This window comes from Hibiscus syriacus, unplaced genomic scaffold (assembly GCF_006381635.1).
Source record: "Hibiscus syriacus cultivar Baekdansim isolate YM2019G1 unplaced genomic scaffold, ASM638163v2 tig00110934_pilon, whole genome shotgun sequence".
Taxonomy (NCBI): Eukaryota; Viridiplantae; Streptophyta; class Magnoliopsida; order Malvales; family Malvaceae; genus Hibiscus; species Hibiscus syriacus.
In genome coordinates this window covers 64,957-85,413 of record NW_024062920.1, presented here as the reverse complement: position 1 = coordinate 85,413, position 20,457 = coordinate 64,957, and the positions used below count along the sequence as shown (strand labels likewise).

Below are 20,457 nucleotides of genomic sequence, written 5' to 3'. Positions count from 1 at the left end.
CGATGGTCGTTCAATTAGGCTAGTTTTGAGGTATGTTGTTCGTCTTCTCGAAATAATGCTTCTCACCGTTTGGATTTTCGAACAAACATCTCAAATTCCTCAAATCTAAGAAAGACCTCAAACCCATAAAATTGATGGATTTTTTTGTTTAATTTAATCGATTTTGAATGAGTTTCATGAAAAATCGATCATAGGTAAAGAAATAGGAGTGAAATACAAATGTTTCAATATGAATCTTGTTGCGAAAGAGTACTAGTGACAGACAATGATTGGTTGTTGGAGTTGATTGGAAAAGTGTAGTGTCAAAAAGTGAGCTTCTAAAAGTGAATAGTTAGATGGTATAAACGATATACCACCTAAAGTTCAGTGGTATCTGGTGTAGTTTTCCTTTAATTTGATGATCAAATAACTGAATTAAAATTAAAGCGTAACAAGAGTTTTAATATAGTGACCAAAACAGAAAGAATCCAATAATTTGATGAGTAATAAACTGATTTACCCAAAAGGAAAATCAAAACCTCAATCATTGATCGCACTATAAAACCCATGCTTTTTCCTTTATCATCTTCATACAATCATATAATCAACAAAGGCAGCAATGGCTTCCACCGTCCATTCCCGATCAACCCCCATCATTCTTCCTAATTCCTCCCTTCAAACTTCATTCCTTCCCAAAACACCTCAGCTTTCCATTTTCAAGAAGAAAAATCCTTTCACCTTTGCCTCCAAGAAACTAGTGTCATGCAAAGCCAGCAATGAGAACCAAAACAATGAACACTCCTCTTCTTCTCCCAATAGGTTCGATAGAAGGGACATCCTTCTCGGCCTAGGAAGTGTTTATGGCGCAACCAACCTTGTGAGTGACCCATTTGCATTGGCAGCCCCAGTAGCCGCACCTGACCTTGACCTCTGTGAAAAAGCAACCGTGACATCGAAAAGTGCAGGCACCACTAAAGTCGCTTGCTGCCCACCGAAATCAGCGAATATCATAGATTTCAAACCACCCAAGTTTTCAAAGATACGTTACCGGCCGGCGGCACATATGGTTGATCCTGAATACTTGGATAAATTTACGAAGGCTATGGAGCTGATGAAAGCTCTTCCTATGGAAGATCCACGTAGTTTCATGCAACAAGCCAATGTTCATTGTGCTTATTGCAATGGAGGTTACGATAATGGGAGCCCCAACCAAGAACTTCAAGTTCACTTCTCATGGCTGTTTTACCCGTTCCATAGGTTGTATCTCTATTTCTACGAGAGGATATTGGGGAAGCTGATTGATGATCCAAATTTCGCTATGCCGTTTTGGAACTGGGATGCTCCCCGTGGCATGGTTATCCCTGAGATATATGTAGATCCTGACTCTCCACTCTACGACGAGAAGCGCAATGTGAACCACCAGCCGCCCAAAATGCTCGATCTTGATTACGCCGGCAAGGAGGAGGAATTGTCAAAGAGAGATCTTATAAAGAGTAATCTCACTGTGATGTATAGGCAGATGGTACCCAACAGTACCGCTTCTCTTTTTCATGGAAAGCCGTATCGTGCCGGCGAGAAACCTAGTCCGGGAATGGGATCCATTGAGAACAATCCACACACCGCCATTCATCGGTGGGTTGGAGACGATCGGGAAAAGTATAAGGAAGACATGGGGAACTTTTATTCTGCAGGTAAAGACCCGTTGTTCTACGCTCATCATTGCAACGTTGATCGATTGTGGAACATATGGAAATCTTTACCAGGGAAGAAGCGACGTGATTTCACCGACACAGATTGGCTCGATTCCTCGTTTCTTTTCTACGACGAGAATGCGAACCTGGTTCGAGCCAAGGTCCGCGATTGCCTCGACACAAGGGTTTTAGGGTACGATTATCAAAAAGTTAACATCCCATGGCTTAAAAACAAGCCTACTCCTCGAAGGCCTGGTCGGGTCAATGGGAAAGGTCAAGCAATGGCAGCCGAAGCAAACACCACCCCCACCACCGTTATCCGTAATGTCTTCCCTATAGTTCTAGACAAGGTGGTCCGCATTGAGGTTCCAAGGTCAAAGAAATCAAGGACTAAGCTTGAAAAAGAAGATGAAGAAGAAGTACTGGTTCTTCAAAACATTCAAGTAGACCGAGATGTGGAGGTGAAATTCGATGTGTACATTAACGACGAAGAAGACGAGGCACCGACCGAACCGGAAGATTCGGAGTTTGCCGGGAGCTTTTCGAATATACCTCATAACCAAAACAACCGAGGGATGAAGCTTGACACAAGCTTGACTTTGCCAATATCGGATTTGTTGGAGGATTTGGATGTGGAAGGTGATGACAATATTGTGGTGACTTTGGTGCCTAAACAAGGGAAGGGTCTCGTTTCGATTGGTAACATTAAGACCGACTACATCAGAGATTGATTATCATATCCTGTGTTTTATGTTATAAATAAGGTCATCATATATCTATGGCCATAGAATCCTTTGTTGGTGAAGTAGAGTGAAAATGGCTCGGTCCTTACCGGCCAGATCTTAGGTAAAAGGTTTTCAAAAGGCTAATTACTTTGTAATTTAGCTTAATCCTCAGTTTGCCATTTGTATTATCAGTTTGGTTTTCGGTTTATCGTATGTATTACTATCGTTTTGCTTATTATTTTGTCTAAACGAGTAGTTTTACCGTGCATTGTCCTAACCTAAGACTAATTGTAAGTAGATTTTATCCTAAAATGTTATCATCTCTTTCCTAAAATGTTATATAATTAGTAATAATTTTGGTTAAAACGGAAAGTATTACACTGTTATGGGTTTTAACCTAAAACATTATATATCTATTCTAAAAAGTTACATAATTATTAATAATTTCGATTACAATCGAGAATATCTTGACAATAACTTTTTATGTTGCTATTGGAATAGTTACGCAATTTACTTAATTTATTAGGGAGAATATAATAATTTTAGTTTCAACCTAAAATATAATTCAATATATAAATTTTTCAGCCGGTTTCTATCATTTTTCAACCTTATATTAACCCGTTGTATTTTAGACTCATCCATGAACTGCATATATCATTTAAAAATAATTTGTGATTCAATTTCATATCAAAGTATAATAAAAAAATTTAACGTAACCTATTTTTATGTATATAATTTTGTCATTTAACTATTTTTTTTTCATTTTTATATCTAATGTCACTTTTTGTTTGTGTTTTGATTCCGTAATTAATTTTAAAGTTTCTACAAGATGGACTGTGATTGTTGAAGTTGGAGTTGAATTCCATGAAAAGAGGGAGAGAAGAAGAGAGAAAATAAAAGGGTAAAGTATAGAAATAGTCTCCAACTATAGGATACTGTTTCGTTAAGTTTCTTTGCTATGTAAAGTTATAAAATTATCTCCGATTATAGGCTGATATTTTTTTGAGTTATTGACTATTAAAAGTTATAAAATGGTCAGTTGACTATTCATTTACTCCAAACTTGTATTTTTCCGTAAAAATATTTACAGTTGTTTGACCTGAACATTAACTTATTGATTGATATATAATAAAATATGACCCCAAAATCGTTTGAGTTATATAGTTGTTTGAGATTATATGATCAGATTTTATCATATCTTAATTAACAAGTTAACATCTAGCTTAGACTGTCATCAATTTTTTAATGAAAAAGTACGAATTTGGAACAAATAGAAAGCTCCACAGTTGAAGCTTTGAATCATACAAAAATTATCTAATAAAATTTCTTCCAATTCTAACTATAAAAAAGAAAAAATAAGTTTTAATAGAATTTCAATAAATAAAGACAAAAATAATCAGCAAATGGAAACCCCGAAAAGAATGCACGTGAAGAAAAAAACGTGGGTTGAATCACTTGTCAGATTTACCCCTGATGATTTGGAAAATTACTGGTTGGATTTGCTGATGTGCAATAAAACTAAAAGAATTTAAAATATATATATACAATATAAAAACTCATAAAATTAAAAAATCATTAAAAGAAAATGTCTAATTTTAGAAACTTATGTTTTATACTAATATTTTTTCTAAAAGTATAATATTATTTGGTTTATTTTAAAAAATTAAAACATCTATAATATTATTAAAAAATCATAAAATTAAAAAAAAAATCTTTAACAAAATTATGAGATTTAAAAAAATAAGTTTGGATATAATTTTAGATTTTTGTGATATTATTTGTTTTTAAATAATGTTATTATTATGTGGAAGGAGGATCATGAGGGTATTTAGGGTGTGAATGCTACCGTATCCGTTGGAAATCGCCGGAAATACACTGCGTCTTCAGTTTTGTTCAAATTTCCCTAGTGCGCTTTCAACTTTGTTCAAACTGCCCTAGTGTGCTCTCAACTTTGTTCAACTGCATAAAAACAGAAAAGACGCATTGTGTTCCTGGCATCTTCCTCGAAAGACGCACTGTATTCCCGACGACTTTTTAGTTACTGACATTCACATCATATCGGAAAATAATTTCAGTGATACCCTAATTCAGCTAATATATTTTTTTAAGAACATTACAACAACAAATCACCCACGGAGGGCATTTCATAATTTGGAGGTCTCCTACGGAAGCTGCTCTCAACCTGGTGTTGGGGGCAGTCTACTATCTTACCTCCCCCTTACCCCATACATATGGGAAAAAAGGGACAGCCACAACAACAAATCAGCCCTAAAAATTCACTCCAACAAGTCGATGGGGCCTGACGGCATAACCTTTAAAGTTAATGAATTGAAGGTAGAGTCTAGTTTTATCATGTCAGATGGTTCAGATTTCTGAAGAAATAACTCAAGTCAACCAGATAGAATTACGATCTAACAAGAAATTGTGTCTCTTCCAAATTATGGTCGTAATAAGTGACATATCCAAATTGAATCATGTGAACTTTTATTTTTAACATTAACGGAAATGGGACATCAAAATTAGACCAAAGGAGGTACAAAAATAATTAGCTATGAAGTCTAAAGTCTTCTCAAAATATTATTACTCTAGTCTGTTCATATTATAAATTAATAATAAAATACAAATTTGAAGGTATCAAAAAACTTTAAACTCTTAATTTTTTTTTCATTTAATTAAGCTTTTATACCTTGAAATGTCATTTATCACCTGTTTAACTAATATTGATAGCTAGATTTTAGATTTTTTAGTTAAATTGATGTTATATATAATATCACTTTATTCTTGATTTATATTTTTTAAAATTTATTATTTTTAATATAATTTTAGAATTTTTAAAAATTATTTTAAAACTTTAATATTTTTTTACAAATTGTCTTTAAAAATCATACAAATTTCACGTGATATAACTATAGCATGTCATGTGACAATATTATCTCATCAAAATTATTAAGATTTAATTGTCAAAATTAATCAAAAGATGTAATTAATTCAATTTATTAATTTAAAATTTTAATTGATTTAATTTTTTATTTAAAAATTCAATTGAATGAGAAAAAACTTCAAAATTTAATTGTTTTTTTCCTAAGCTTCGAATATGCACTTAATCCTAAAATATAATGTCACTTTCCCTTTTTCCTATGTTATAGGTTCAGTATTTATTAGGAGCAAAAATTCTATTTCTCTTTCCTTTAGATATGAACTATTCAAAAGAAGAAGAAAAAAACATTACCAACAAGCATTTGATCTAGTGGGATGAGACAACTATATCCCTAAAATAATATCAGGAGTTCGAATTATAACACTTTGAATAAAGAAAATTGGGTTAGAACTGTGGAAACGATCTGTTATACCAAAAAAATATTTATACAATCTCAGGCAACTTTGTTTCAAACTCCTGAAGCAGTTTTCAATTTCTTAGTCCATCAAAATCACAACTCAAAAAAAGTAGGTTTAATTTACAAAGAAATTGAATTCCTCAAGTGTCTCATGCTACTACACCTCATATATATAGGTGTTACAATTTTTGATGTTCAGCATGAGTCTCAATTTCATGAGCCAGTTCTCGGGTCAGCCTATCGGCACGATCGTCATGTCCGCCTGCGAATGTATAAACCCTGAAAGCAAATTGGAAAGCCCTCCACAGCATTTTAGTGCATGCTTTCTGTGGTCTTTCACCTTTGCTTTTCGACACTTCATTTTCTGCCAACTTCGCTTCTCTTCTCTCCTGTGGAAAAAAAGTCCAATTATTACGTGCTGCGCAAGTAAAAGAACCAGTCTTTAAATTTGGTTGAGTTACCTTCAGTGCCAACTCCATGCAGTTGGAGGAAACATCAACAGTTGCTTCTTTGATTCGTACAATAATTTGGAAGTCAAATTCGATGTTGTGGCCCTTTAATTTCTTGGCTTCTTCATCCTTGGTTCGCTCCAGGGAGTCTATTTCTTTCTTTATCTGTTTTAAGCAAGAACTGGGATTAATGCCTAATGATGTGAATTGCAGTACAATCTTGTATGTCGATTCAAGAGCCAAATGATACCTTGTCGAAGTAACGTTCAACCTTCTCAAGAAGCTGAGTCAAAGGAGGCTCGATCTTCATGTTTTGTAGCTCAGTCACCATTGATTCTAACTTCAAGTAAAGAGCTGATGCTGTCCTTAATGCTTCCAGCTTTTTCCCGGGGAAGCCTTCAAACTTGGCGAGAACCTGCAAATTTCAAGCTAATGATTCACGAGACAATAGATTCATTGCTATATAGGATGATAAAGCTAGACACAACTGGAAATTAACCTGACTTTCATCTGTTAAGTTCTCAAGAATGGATTCCACATACTTGTGGAACTTGATTAGCTCAGACATGTCACTGGTTTTGAATGTACTGATGGTAGTTTTGAGTTCTTTGATTGGTTTTTCATATTTCTTAGCATCTTCTTCGATTTGTATGAAGTAGGTTGATCTGAGACCAAAACAAAGTGAGAAAAAAAATCTACCAAGAGCAACAGGATGGACATAATTTATGGAATTTTGATGCAAGAGACATGTTACCTCTTTGTCATCTCCGCTAATGCATCAGCCATTCCTTGTTGTTTCCCATTCCCACCGCTTGCAGCACCTCCTCCTCCGCCCTTTCTTCCATTAGATGCCGAGGAGCCTCGCTTTGGAACTCCTTCTACTTTGCCTTTGAGATTTCGATATAGATTACTCATATGACTTGATCTCATTAATTTAGTATTTGATTTCTTGGAGCGCAAGCTACCAGGTGGTGGAGGCGGTGGAGCAGCTCCATTCGCCAGTGACGCTCCTGCTGGTGCTGGTGGCGGCGGCGGCGGCATTGGTCCTGATCCTTTTGAAGTCATCATGGGTGGTGGTGGTGGTGGTGGTGCGGGTCCTCTTGATGCGGTTCTAGGAGGAAGAGGAGGAGGTGGTGGTTGTGTAAATGGTGTTGATATACATCTAGGAAGAGAAGGTGGTGATGGTGTAACCGGTGCTTCTTTTTTCACTACAGGAGGTGGTGGTGGAGGAAGTGCTGCTGCTGTTACCTCTATATTTGGCTCTGTTGGAGCTGCTGGTGGTGGAGGGAGTGCTGCTGTTACCTCTATATTTGGCCCTGTTGGAGCTGATGGTGGTGGAGGAGGTTCTGCTGTTACCTCTATGTTTGGCTCTGGTTGCACTGATGGTGGTGGTGGTGGAGGTTCTGCTGCTGCTACCTCTATATTTGGCTCTGTTGGCGCTGATGGTGGTAGTGATGGTGGTGGAGGTGGTGCTGTTGCTGTTACCCCTATATTTGGTTTTGATGGAGCTGGCGGTGGTAGTGGTGGAGGTGGCGGCGATGTTACTCCAGTTGCTGCTGCTGTTTCTTCCAATGCCGAACCCGGTGAGGGCAACTCTGGTTCTTTTGCTTCCAAAGTTGGTTGTAGTTGTACAGCTTCTGCATTTGGTTGGGGTGGCGGTGGTGGGGGAATATCCGATAAAACTTCTGCTGATGTTGCTGGTCGTGGTGATGCTGATCCATCTTCAGCCACTTCTTCATCTCCCGACAACTCGGGAGCTGGTGTCACCTCCGGTGGCGGCGTATGCATTGGTGTTACTGCTGCAGCATTACTTCCATTCATAGTTGAATCACCGTCTGCACCATCCGCACCAGAAACTTGATCCTCTAGTGTCTCGTTTTGAGAGTTCAAATCCCCGGTTTCATCAACAACTTCACCATGTTCTTCTGTATCTTGTTCCTCAATCATAACCTTGTTTTGCTTCAAAAAATTGGGAACTTCATCTCTATAATCAGGAAGCATATGTAATTGCAGTCGCTTCACATCCATGGAGCTCAGTTTCCCCACCGCTTGTACATTGACAGACAACAAAAGAGGTGAGGAAGAAGGAGGTTTTAATGGACTGTTCATCAACTCAGGCAGCACCGAAGTCGGTGAAGGGCAGCAATAGCCATTTTCTTTACAAGGATTAACCTTTTGACTTAAACCCTTATCATTCTCTTCGTCTTCACTAATCATATCACCTTTCTCTCTTGCTATCTTAATCAACCCATCGAGGGTTGCCACCGTAATTTCAACTGCCAAAAGGTGAGAAAAAGGAAAATCAATATCAATTTCCTTGATTGATTGTATCGTCCATAGATAACTGTTCATTTTTTTATATTGAGAATCATAATTGAAGGGAGGACGACCATTAATCAATGTTTAAATAAAAAGATTTAAAAATGAAAAAGACGACATCCGGGTCGTGAGGGTTGCATTTCTTTTAGATTTTATTTTGGTGCATCGTGAGTATGTCAGATATCGTATTTATACACTATAATTGAATAAGTTTAATGAAAATACAGGCTAATCGAAAACTTTGGTGAATGGAGAGGTGTGTCTGAATCCTGATTGGTGAAAAACTTCCAGCTTCAGAGAATCCAGTTTGATTGAAAGATTAGAAATTTTCAAAGATCATCTCCGGGGATATACCACGTTTGAATCAAGAACAAGCAAGTTCAGGAGGCAACTAGACTCGTTTTCGATAACCAGAAAACACAAACAAAATGTACCCCAAAGTTCTTGCAAGTGCTTCCTTTCTTCAAAAACCTCTAATCCCATTTTTCTTTCCAGTTTATCAGATTCAAAATAAAGATAAATATTCTGAGAAAATTGACTTCATACCTAATTCTTCAACACTTTTGGGCTCTTCATTGTCATGTATATCAAGTTTGCATTTGTCTATCCCTTCACCGTTTATATTCGAAACGTCTGCAAGATCTCGCAATGCCGTGCAAAAGTATATCAATATCTGTTCATAGGCAAGTTCAAGTAGATTGTTAGCATTGGGATCAAACCAAAAAAGATGGTTTTATGAAAAAGTTTCAAACCTCTTCAAGGGGTAATCTTTTTAATTTCGATCTACTGAACCGGGGTATGCTTTCAGGGTAGTATTTATGGAGATCTTGCATTGTCCCTATGATCATCTGCAGAAATCAAGACACATAGGCAGATTAAAGATATTCCGACCTACGTTGTTCCGAATCTTCATTTTTCTTAAAATACCTTATCTATGGATAAAGAGGTACTACAAGGTGGTAGATCAACGATGTCTCTAAATGTTGTGATTTTCTTCCTAAGCTCCACCATCAGAACGAAATTGCCTTGTAATGGAGGTGAATTGTCCTTCTGGGAGCCCTTCCTTCTCTTTTGACTCTTGCATGCCTTTGATGGAGACCTTTTTCCCTGCATATATACACGGACGAATGCCTCAGACATGTGAATACAACACGATCCATACAAATTAATGTTCTACAAATTTGCAGGTTCCTTCCAAAAGGGAATGAATGACTCATGCACTCATTCAACAAAAGGAGAAAATTGTGTAGAAAATGGAGATATTATAGAAATTTAACCATACAAAAATCATTAAAAATGGCATTTTCAACACGTAAATTTGTTCTTTGCGTTGCTAACAATGGTGGAACATATATATATAATCCAAGAGAGAAAATTGAAAATAATTACCGGGACAAGTTTGATTGATTTGGAACCAAAAAGCATTGGTGTCAAACCACATGCACTCATTCAACAAAAGGAGAAAATTGTGTAGAAAATGGAGATATTATAGAAATTTAACCATACAAAAATCATTAAAAATGGCATTTTCAACACGTAAATTTGTTCTTCGCATTGCTAACAATGGTGGGTTAGAGATAGAATTCTAGAATTTTAATAACAACCCTTGATTTCTGCAGATTGAAAAACAACATCTATAATCCAAGAGAGAAAATTGAAAATATTTACCGGGACAAGTTTGATTGATTTGGAACCAAAAATCATTGGTGTCAAACCACAGCACATTGCACGCATGATCACCTAAGACGTCGATCAGAATTTAAAATAAACAACAAAACGAAGAAGAAAACCTTCAATGCAACAATGATTTACGTTGGGTAATTCTTTGTAAAAAAAAAAAGAATATCCAAACGAGAACAATCAAAAAGAAAAAAAAATCCAGGAGCGAAATCAGCGAAAAAATAATTGATTTCGTGGATTTTATGGCCTAAAACTCAAACCCAAAAAGAAAAAAAGAAGAATGAAAATGAAAGAGAATAAAACCTTTGAATGAAGAAGACGAACAATCGTTTTAACATTCTTTGCAATTTTCCCAGAAAAGTTTTCAATTCAATAATAGAAAATTGCTTATTATGGAATGAACCATCGTCATCTTGTCTTTGTTTAAAGCTATCTCCCTGTCTTGTAACTTAACACTACTGGTGGTTTAGTGTACATTGTTTTTAGAACAAGTTGGTTTCTCTACCTCCTATAAATCTTGAATTATAGGTTGACCTTGTAAGTTAGGTACGATACCTAGGGTTTATAAAATTAACCTAATTTTTTTTTCGACTCTACTCGATTTTAATTAAAGCATTAGTATTTAATACTGAGTTGAAAGCATTTTATATTACTTGATGATTCTATTATATCAATTTCAAAATGTAACAATGTTTTGTTTATTATAATAGTAACGTGTGAGTTATGCTTAAAATAGGAAATTATGAAGTTATTAAGGTTTTTAATCCAATAAACCATGGAATTGCAACTTATGATTTGTTTTCTTTTAGTTAAAATTTTCTAACTTGAGAATATGTTTTCCAAACTGTAAAACAAATTAAGCTGATTAATTGTAGTTTTAGAATCATGGGTATTTACAAATTTAGTTCTATAAATATAATTCAAGTCAAAGTATCCATAATTGATAATAGTAAATAATCCTTTCGTTTGGCACCGCTTTTCCAACTATTAAAAGTTATAAAATTATCCTCCAACTATAAGGCGTTGATTTGTTGAGTCCTCCGACTAATAAAAAGTTACAAAATGGTCATCAAATTATTCATATGTTCCAAACTTGTCATTTTTCGTTAAAAAATTAATGGCAGTATGAGTTGGACGTTAACTTGATGACTGAGATGTGATAAAATCTGATCTCATAATCTTAAACGACTATCATATCTCAGTCAGCATGTCATCTAGCTCGGATGACCGTTAATTTTTTTTAATAAAAAGGACGAATTTGAAACATAATGAATGATCAGTGACCATTTTATAACTTTTAATAATCAAAGGACTCAACAAAACAATGCCCTTAGTCAAGAGACCATCTTATAACTTTTAATAGTCGATGACTCAATAAATTAGGGGATCATTTGTGTCTTTTACCCAAAAGGAATAAATGATTATACTATTAAATCTACTCTGTTCACGTGAGTAGAGATAAGAATTTCAATCACATAAATAATTAAGAGATAAAATGAACAATTATTATATTGTATTTATCGGTATTTTTTTTTCTCTTTGAACATTTAACAATCACAAATCTTAAACCTATATATTCTTATATATTTTCTGTATAATCTATATTAACCTATAAATAATTAAGAGATAAAATGTTCAATCACATTGAACATTTTTTTGTTTGGGGTAGAAAAAGCCTTAATGGTATTCTAGTTATTATTTAATATGTTTAAGGACCGTTTAAGGTCCACATCAGTTACGTCGTTTATTTTGTAACGACATGTGGTTATATTGAAATCACTTAAATAGTTATGTGGTCATATTACTAAAATTAAAAGTATAATGTCCATATCAACACCAATTCTATAATTAAGTGGTCATTTAACTAATTTATCGTAAAATTTAAGAACGGGTGGAGCTGAAATCGTGCGTGTTTTGCAATAAATCTGAAAGCTAACATCAAACCAAAGCTAAGCCTGGCGTGTCGAGGGAAATATCGGCGTCATTTCTTAAGTACTAAATCCATGGTCAAACCTAACAGATTACAGATCTCATCTTCTCCAATTCGTATTTTAACAAAAATGGTCTAAATTCAAAAATAATTAAGATGGAACAAGGACAGAACAATAAACAATAACCCAATTCAACTGCTAAAAGTTCATGATAAATTATATTTAAGATCACTTTTATTTGAGATCTGTATTATTTTAATCATCAATTTTAATATAATTGTATTTTAATAATTTATATTATAAATTCAGTGTGTTTTAATCATTAAATCATTAATTTTATTAATTTGATGGTTAGTCACGTTAGTTCGAATTATATTTTAGATTTGATGGTACTCGAGACCCTTAACTTTTTTTTTTAAAAAAAAATCAATATGATCCTCAAATTATTTTCACTCAATGTGACTCTCAAATTCAGACAAAATTTAATGTGGCTCTTTGACTGACGGTTCCTATCGTTGACCATTACGATTCTAACGTGACAATATGTGATGTTGACTTGACAGTCCACAATGATTGATGAAATAATAAATGAATTAAATTAATTTTTTGATCAAGTTTGATGATAAATCGATTTTCTTAAAAAGTTCAAAAGATTATTTGATGTCTTAGAAAAAAAAATCAGTATACTATTTCTTTGTAAATATGAAAAACCGAAATCTCTTCCATTTTTCTTTTGGGATTAAAAAGAGCTTTTACATCATCTACTTCTCATCGTCCCTACAAAAATCCAATATATATATATATATATAAACAAGCCTCTAGAACATAATAGCTTCAGATTTTCAGTAGAATCGCATGATTACTTGAAGTAGTTAAGCCATACATACGCTTTTCAATGAAGCAACCAACTTAATTAAGCCGCATACCATATATTAAGGGTAAATTACACGTTTAGTATCTCAACTATCACTTTTATTTCATTTTGGTCATCCAACTATTTTTTTTCAAAATAAAACTTAATGTTACATTTTGGTCACCCACCCTTAAAAATTATTAAATTGTTGACGTGTCATTTTTCTATGATGATGTGGTATTACCTTATTGTGACACATCAACATCGCCGTTAATTTTTTGATGACGGGTGACCAAAATGTAATCAAAACTAAACGTTAAGTATAATTTTGAAGAAAAAAATAGTTGGCTGACCAAAACATAATAGAAATAATAGTTGGGGGTACTAAACTTATAGCTTACCCATATATTAATTGTAAAGTTTATCCTTACTGGACTTACAATCTGAAATTTTATAATATTGTTAGTTTTTAACAGATGATTTTATAGACGTCGTCCACGGGAAATTTTCACTATGGTGCGACAACCGATCGATGAAAATTCCGGGAAATTTTCAATATGAAACTTAACCTCACTTTTCTTTCCTTTGAAAAAATAATCAAAGTTTGTGGATATTTCCCAGATTCATCCTTGAAACTTCGACCTCTTCTTCCATTGTCTTCAAGTCTTAAAGCAATATGTACATTAAAAATGAAAAAATCTTCACATTTATTGAGTCACGAACACATTACAAAAGAATATTGTTTTTGTATCCTAATGTATGTTACAACAAGGTTCTTGAATTTTACCTATCGTTTTGCTTATTGTCAAAAGAACAAATGAAAGATGAATACACATTAAATAAACTAAATGGGGTTAAAGGCATCGAGTTATGCCTTAAGGAATGAGTATCTAAATCATCATTTACATATATTATTCACGGCCATGCAGAATATATGTCCTCTTCTTGCTTGTATTCTGAGCTTCCAACTCCACCAAGTTCCCAATCACAGCTTCAGTTGCAGAGTTCAAGAATTCCGGCCAGTTCCTATATACCAAAAAATCGACAACAGATAAGTAAACAACATTCAAAAACGAGTTTTGTAGTCCATAGTTAATAGCACTGACAAACACATGATCTTACGTTAAGGGTGAATTCATAAAAATAGATTATCAAAAATACAAATACCCTCTCAAAGTGTCGAATGCAAGTCCGATGGTGTACTTGGCGTCCTCGAGAGCGAAGTTAAACCTTTCCAGTTGCTTAGCCGAACGTATCCCATAATCCATAACCTGAAGCTGCGAAGGTTTCACGTCGCAAAATATTGGGATGACCCTCTTTTTGTTCTCCATCAAAAGGGCAAGTTCTTGCATGCAAAAGTATGAATCGCAATAATTGGGAGAAAATATTGCCACGCCGAGTTTACAGCTCCGGATAGCCGGATTTATTTTCCCGAACAACCCGTCACCGGGCTTCATACTCCGACTATCCAAGAAAGGCCTTAAACCCAACCTGAACAAATGATCATGAAGTAAACCGGCAATGGTTCTCTTCGTATCGATCCCTCGGTGGTTGATAAAGATGTCACAAACTGGTCGAGTCATTGTGGTCGCCGCCTTGTTTGGGGTTGGCGGTGGAACTTGAACCAGTTTACGACATAAGTACTTGGCCGACGATGAGCAACTCTGCTGCATTATTGAAGTGACAAAAAGTAACGACGGAGAAGACGGAGGAAAATGAGGTATTTAAAGGACTAAAACAAAATTCTGATTTGGGTAAACTTTCTGTTTACTCACCCACCTATTACTTAATTTCCCTTTTGGTCATCTAACTATTACTTTTTTCAAAATTATACCCAACATTACGTTTTAGTTATATTTTAGTCACCCATTGTTAGAAAATTAACGGCGATGCTAACATGACAATTTTAATTATTTTTCAATATTGATGTGATGTTATTGGTGACATGTCAACATCATCGCTAATAATGATGGGTGACTAAAATAGAACCAAAATGTAACATTAGGTATGATTATGAAAAAATAATAGTTGAATGACCGAAACAAAAACTAAGTATTAGATGAGTGACCAAATAGATAGTTAACTCTTTTGATTTTCAAGGCCAAAAAACACATTTTTGAAATTTGAAGGGCTTGACCTGTCAACCATTTTTCTTCTGATTTTTTGTAGCTTCAAACACGTTTTATATATATAATTTTATTTTAGTGTGTTCGGTTTGTTGACATGGTCTCTCTTATTAATGTAGTAAACATAAAGGTTAATATATCTTTTGACCCCTGACTTAGACTTTTATCTACAATTTGGCTTATGATTTAGTATTTAAAAAATAAAGAAAATTGCTGCATTTGTATCATTCGAACCATGGCCAATGATTTAGTATTTGAAAATTATTGAAAAAAGTATTTTAAAAAAATCAAAATCTAAAACTCGGCTTCATATCTACTGTTGTTTTAACTTTATGTTCTGATTGAACCCATGAATTAAATTTAGTGATAAAAATTATTATTATTTTTTTAAAATTTTAAATTTAAACTCGTGTATATATAAATTATTAAAAAATTAAATTTAAATTATTTCGTAATGTCTCTAAATTATTGAAAAAAATTATATCCCAACTGATTTGACTTATGTACAGACCTCCACTACTAATATTTTGGAATTTGTCTTACGATGAAGGTAAGGATGGATAAAAAAATGTCAAAAATATAATTATTAACGGTTAAATTTATTAATATGTTTTTTTTAACAGGTATGTGTTATTATTGTCAGTGATAAACCAACATTTACTCTTTTAACTAGATAATTTATTTTTCTTTGAATTTCTATTTTTTTCCAAATTAGTTAGGGAATTTGACAACTTTTGTTTACCATGATACATATATTGACATGTCACTTCAACAATTAATGAGATAAATGATGTGATTAAAATGTTAATATCATTCTATATCACGTGTCACAACTTAATTGATTATTAACATATTGTATTTGATCATGGATGAATTTAAAAGAAATTTCAAGTCCATATATTAATTTAAGAAAAGATTTATGTATCAATTTAAGAAAATTTCAAGTCTAGATATTAATTTAAGAAAATTTATGTATCAAGTCTAGTCTATATATGTTTTGAGCCCATTACTTTTAGCCACTTACGACAACGGAATGGGCATCATAGAGTGAGTTTTCTGGGCCCCCAAAAATGGCAAGCTTTTAAATTTTTCTCACTTGTTTGTTTACCTTTTTATTCAGGGATAATCTGGGGATTTTTTTTATAAAATAATTATTTTAGTTCTCAACGTTTTATTTTTAAAAAGTAAATTTTGACTAGATGAAAATTATTAGTTGACTAACTATCAACACGGATCGTTGATGTAATAAGTCTTATGTGTTCAAAGTGATGATGTGGCACATACCACTTGTACATAAGTGATGGAGTGAAACATATCATACATATATAAGTAATAATACGACACATGTCATGTGTACAAACTATAAAGTGATGAATTGGTAAATGCTACATGTACATAAGTATGATGTGACACATGTCATGTGTACGAAGTGATAAATTGACACATGCTACATGTACATAAGTGATGGTATGACACATGTCGTGTGTACAAAACGATAACGTGACATATGCTACATGTACACAAGTGATGATATGATACATGTCATGTGTACAAAATGATCACCCGACTATTCATATATTCCAAACTCGTCATTTTTCATTAAAAATTGATAACAATCAAAGCTGGATGTTAATCAGTTGATTGAAATATGATAGCCGTTTGAGATTTTGGGATCAAATTTTACCACATCACAATTAGTATGTTAACGTTCAACTCATACTGTCGTAAACTTTTTTAACAAAAGGGGATGAGTTTAGAACAAATGAATAGTTTGATTATCATTTTGTAATTTTTAATAGTCGAGGGCCTCAACAAAGTAATGTCTTATAGTGAAGGGATCATTTATGTACTTTACTCATTTTAATATTAATCCATTATCTCCTCAATGATGAAAAATGACATTTTAAATATGATAAATCACATAAGGGAGTATATTTGGTTAATTGACGAAGTTGTTAATATTTATTCCCTTATATTCTTTTAGGTCATAAATTCTAAATTCACTAGAAGTATTCCCTTCTTTTCTTAAAGTCTACATTTCTCATCATCTCTAAGTATGATTAGGATTAGATTCAAAATTTATAAAAAAGTTTTAAACAAAAAAAACCTAATGGGTCTGCTTTTATTTTCTTCTAATTTTAAATATTATTTTTCTGCTAACTATATATATATATATATATATATATAGTGATACATATAGTTAGATATAAGACCAAAATCCTCCAAGAGAGTTCAATATCGGGAGGAAGATGGTGATTCTCCTTGGAGAAAAGCAGAGAAGAAAGCGAGTGAACTGCTTGGTTTGAAACAAGGCACCGCATGCCCAGCTCCTCTAAATGTTGCAAACGTAAGCCCTTCGTATTCTTCAACCCAACCGCTCACCTGACCAAATTAACAACATCAACTTGCTGTCATCATCTGCAATAATCAACTGCCCCTTTATTCGGATTCGGATTCGGACACGAGTACCTGTTTCTCATGGTACCATGGTCTCCATGCCTTAGTGATGGGCAATCCCAAAGCACTTATGCTATACCGAGTAGACAAAACAGGAACTCTTCCATCCGTGTCTCCACTAAAACCACTCCAAAAGCCATTAAAATGAAACACTATGAGTATCTAAAAACACTATTTGAAGCATGCAGAATTTACCTGTAAACCCAAATTCTAATTCCTGCTGCAATGAGATTTTGGTATATGGGAAGTACTGATGGCTTTGTATCTGCCCAACTGTAAAATATATCCATACTGCATTACAAAAGACAATGGAATTGTTCAGTTTAGGAAAACCACAATCGTAAGTCACAAATTGGCTATTTCCGGCCGATTGCGACATCAAATATAGCAATATACAAGCAATTTATTTACTTGCAGATGCTCCAGTTTTTGGCACGGTGACCATCACTAACGTGAAGAGCTTTTTGAACATCCAATCTATGGTAGAAAGCATTTGCGTAGCCATCAAGGCAGGGGTCAAAGCCACCTAAAATCCTTGGTATCTGGTAAGGAAAGAAAAATCCATGAGACCATTATATCATATACTACGGAAACAAAGGAGAATGCAAGTTATAGACAATGATCACCATATTCGATTTTCGCTTCATCATGATTTTGAGTACTGATTTGTCATCTGAACTCGCGGTATCACCGATACAGACAGGGGTGTATAGGCTGTATATATCGATCTCCTTGTACTGTTTGAGCACTTCGTCAACGGCTTCACTACAATCTTCGTTGCTCCATATATCACTGCTTTTGAAATCGCAGGTTTCGGTGATGATTTTGTGAGTTTCATCTGATACCACGGCATGGCTCCACGCATAATCCACCATCCCTCTCCAGTCCTCGGCATCGTATGTTTCGGGATTCCCCAACTGTCCAAATTTTCAGCACGTCAAGCAAGCATTCAATAGTCTAACTAGTTTAAAACAAATAGGACCAGATTAACAACATGGTCCTACCAAAATACCATTGAGCTGAATATAAAGTGAAGGGTCCTTGTTGTTGTCATGAATGAGTTCAGCCAACTCTGGCACATATTTTCCTAGGAGACAAACAAGTCAATTGAGAATCAATCTGTCGAGTTGAAGGCAAATATGTAAGGGAATACCTGCATAGCTTTCCCCAGCAATATAAAAGACTCTTTTTCTGTATGATGGAAACTTCAGGTACCACTTGTGCAGGAAAGTGTAAGTATCATTTGCTAGTTAAAAATAAGCACAAATTAAGATATGATTCTCCAGGGACAATATAAAAATAATTTAGCAGCAATTTGCAGGTGTAATTTATGTGTTGAACTCACCAGTAAACTCATCTCCTAGATTATCATAATCAATAGAAGTGTTTGAGTATGAAAACCCGACTCCAATTGGAGATTCCAGGAATAACATATTGGCTTCTGCATCAGCAATGACATTAAAAAGATAAAAGAACAATTCTTAATAATGGTATATTGGAATATTGAGAGAGCAGCATATACATAGGTTGATAAGTGCAACCAAAAAGAAAGTGTTTTGATTTTATATGATGCAATGACAGATATTTTAATGATAAACAGAGTCATGATGTTGATAACTATATATATATATATATATATAGAAGATTACAAGATAATATTTCTTCAGAATTTTTCTTAATCATTGATAATGCACACCCCCTGCAGACGTTGTTGCTCGATCCCGGGAATACTAAAATTAATAACACCCTGTTTTACCGAGGTCTCTCAATGGATTTGATAACTACAAATTCTAAACTTGTACCTTTATTCCATGAGAAGTTGTTAAATTTAATCCCACGCCCATCAGTGTCCACTAAGAAAGGACCAATCTCTTGTGTGGCTCCATATCCTACAGAAGAGCACCCAGGACCTGAAACACAATCAACTTTTGTCATTTTATTATAAAACATATAGTAAAAATAAATAAACAAATAGACTTGTGGAAATGAGGCTTATTTATATCAATGATCTCCACTAACAGAGAACATGTGACAGTTTAGCCATTAGTGTTACCTCCATTAAGCCAAAGCACCAATGGTTTTTCATCAGGCTGAGACATTGCTTCATAGAACCAATAAAAAAGTGCCCTTCCATTGTTTTCATTCACGGTGATATATCCGGCGTAATGCCGAAAATCTACGGGTGGCTGACCGGGCAAGTCGGTAACGAGATCTTCATGGTTTCCCAGGGAACTCGGTCCGTTTTCGTCGCGCCATCGCCAATGTCGTTCACCTGTGACTCGATGCATTAATGAAATAGTCGAAACAAAGACCAAAGTAAAGAAAAACAAAACTCTCGGTCGAGAACCCATGTTGGCAATGAACAAAACAAGTCAGATAGACTTCAAAGAGACAAGGTTTGGACTGGTGACTATCAAGAAATATCACGAGTATTTATACTGGCATCAATATGGTGGCACTGTGATTTTTTTATGTTTGTTGGTTTGTTTATGGCAATCTGACATGGCTTTTTTAGACAGTTTCTTTGAGTGTTTAGGGGGACAATGGTATTGGGTTGTTGACTCATGGGAACATGGACTACGTCGATCATTATCCCCCACACCACACACACATTAATCATGATTAATGTCTTATTATTATTTCTTCAAGCTTAATACAAAAAATTTTCAAATTATACTCTTTATCTAATTTAGGTATTTAAATTATTTTTCGGTTAAATCAGGTATCTAACATTACAAACATTAATATATTAAGTGTTCTAACCGTGACGACCATTAAAAAATCCAGTTAACTGACACGTATCACATTTATATAATTTTAAAAATTTTATTTAAAATAAAACTTAAATTATATATTTTTCTAAAAAACCCCAAAATTTAACGGTCATCACGGTCGAAATACTTAAAATGGTA

At 34.2% G+C, this 20,457-nt stretch overlaps 4 protein-coding genes across 4 annotated transcripts; 1 reads left to right on the top strand and 3 right to left on the bottom strand.

The window, feature by feature from the left end:
- Window positions 1–586: 586 nt before the first annotated feature.
- Window positions 587–2,439, top strand: LOC120147270 (polyphenol oxidase, chloroplastic-like). The gene has a single exon (XM_039160688.1). It carries the CDS (start codon window positions 599–601, stop codon window positions 2,399–2,401), a length of 1,803 nt encoding a protein of 600 aa, XP_039016619.1. The 5' UTR covers window positions 587–598; the 3' UTR covers window positions 2,402–2,439.
- Window positions 2,440–5,793: 3,354 nt separating this feature from the next.
- LOC120147267 (formin-like protein 14) lies at window positions 5,794–9,638 on the bottom strand. The gene is made up of 8 exons (XM_039160686.1): window positions 9,426–9,638; window positions 9,251–9,346; window positions 9,045–9,171; window positions 6,934–8,455; window positions 6,679–6,844; window positions 6,430–6,594; window positions 6,192–6,344; window positions 5,794–6,119 (listed from the first exon to the last, which is right to left on the bottom strand). The coding sequence occupies exons 1-8, from the start codon at window positions 9,636–9,638 to the stop codon at window positions 5,910–5,912; spliced, it is 2,652 nt and encodes an 883-aa protein (XP_039016617.1). The 3' UTR covers window positions 5,794–5,909.
- Window positions 9,639–13,873: 4,235 nt separating this feature from the next.
- Window positions 13,874–14,637, bottom strand: LOC120147266 (TIR-only protein-like). Its single transcript, XM_039160685.1, has 2 exons — window positions 14,130–14,637; window positions 13,874–13,988 (listed from the first exon to the last, which is right to left on the bottom strand). The coding sequence occupies exons 1-2, from the start codon at window positions 14,633–14,635 to the stop codon at window positions 13,874–13,876; spliced, it is 621 nt and encodes a 206-aa protein (XP_039016616.1). The 5' UTR covers window positions 14,636–14,637.
- Window positions 14,638–17,290: 2,653 nt separating this feature from the next.
- LOC120147261 (serine carboxypeptidase-like 31) lies at window positions 17,291–19,933 on the bottom strand. The gene is made up of 10 exons (XM_039160684.1): window positions 19,599–19,933; window positions 19,348–19,455; window positions 18,891–18,986; window positions 18,699–18,791; window positions 18,550–18,632; window positions 18,172–18,462; window positions 17,957–18,087; window positions 17,741–17,836; window positions 17,558–17,663; window positions 17,291–17,470 (listed from the first exon to the last, which is right to left on the bottom strand). Exons 1-10 carry the CDS (start codon window positions 19,894–19,896, stop codon window positions 17,321–17,323), a joined length of 1,452 nt encoding a protein of 483 aa, XP_039016615.1. The 5' UTR covers window positions 19,897–19,933; the 3' UTR covers window positions 17,291–17,320.
- Between the last annotated feature and the right edge of the window lie 524 nt (window positions 19,934–20,457).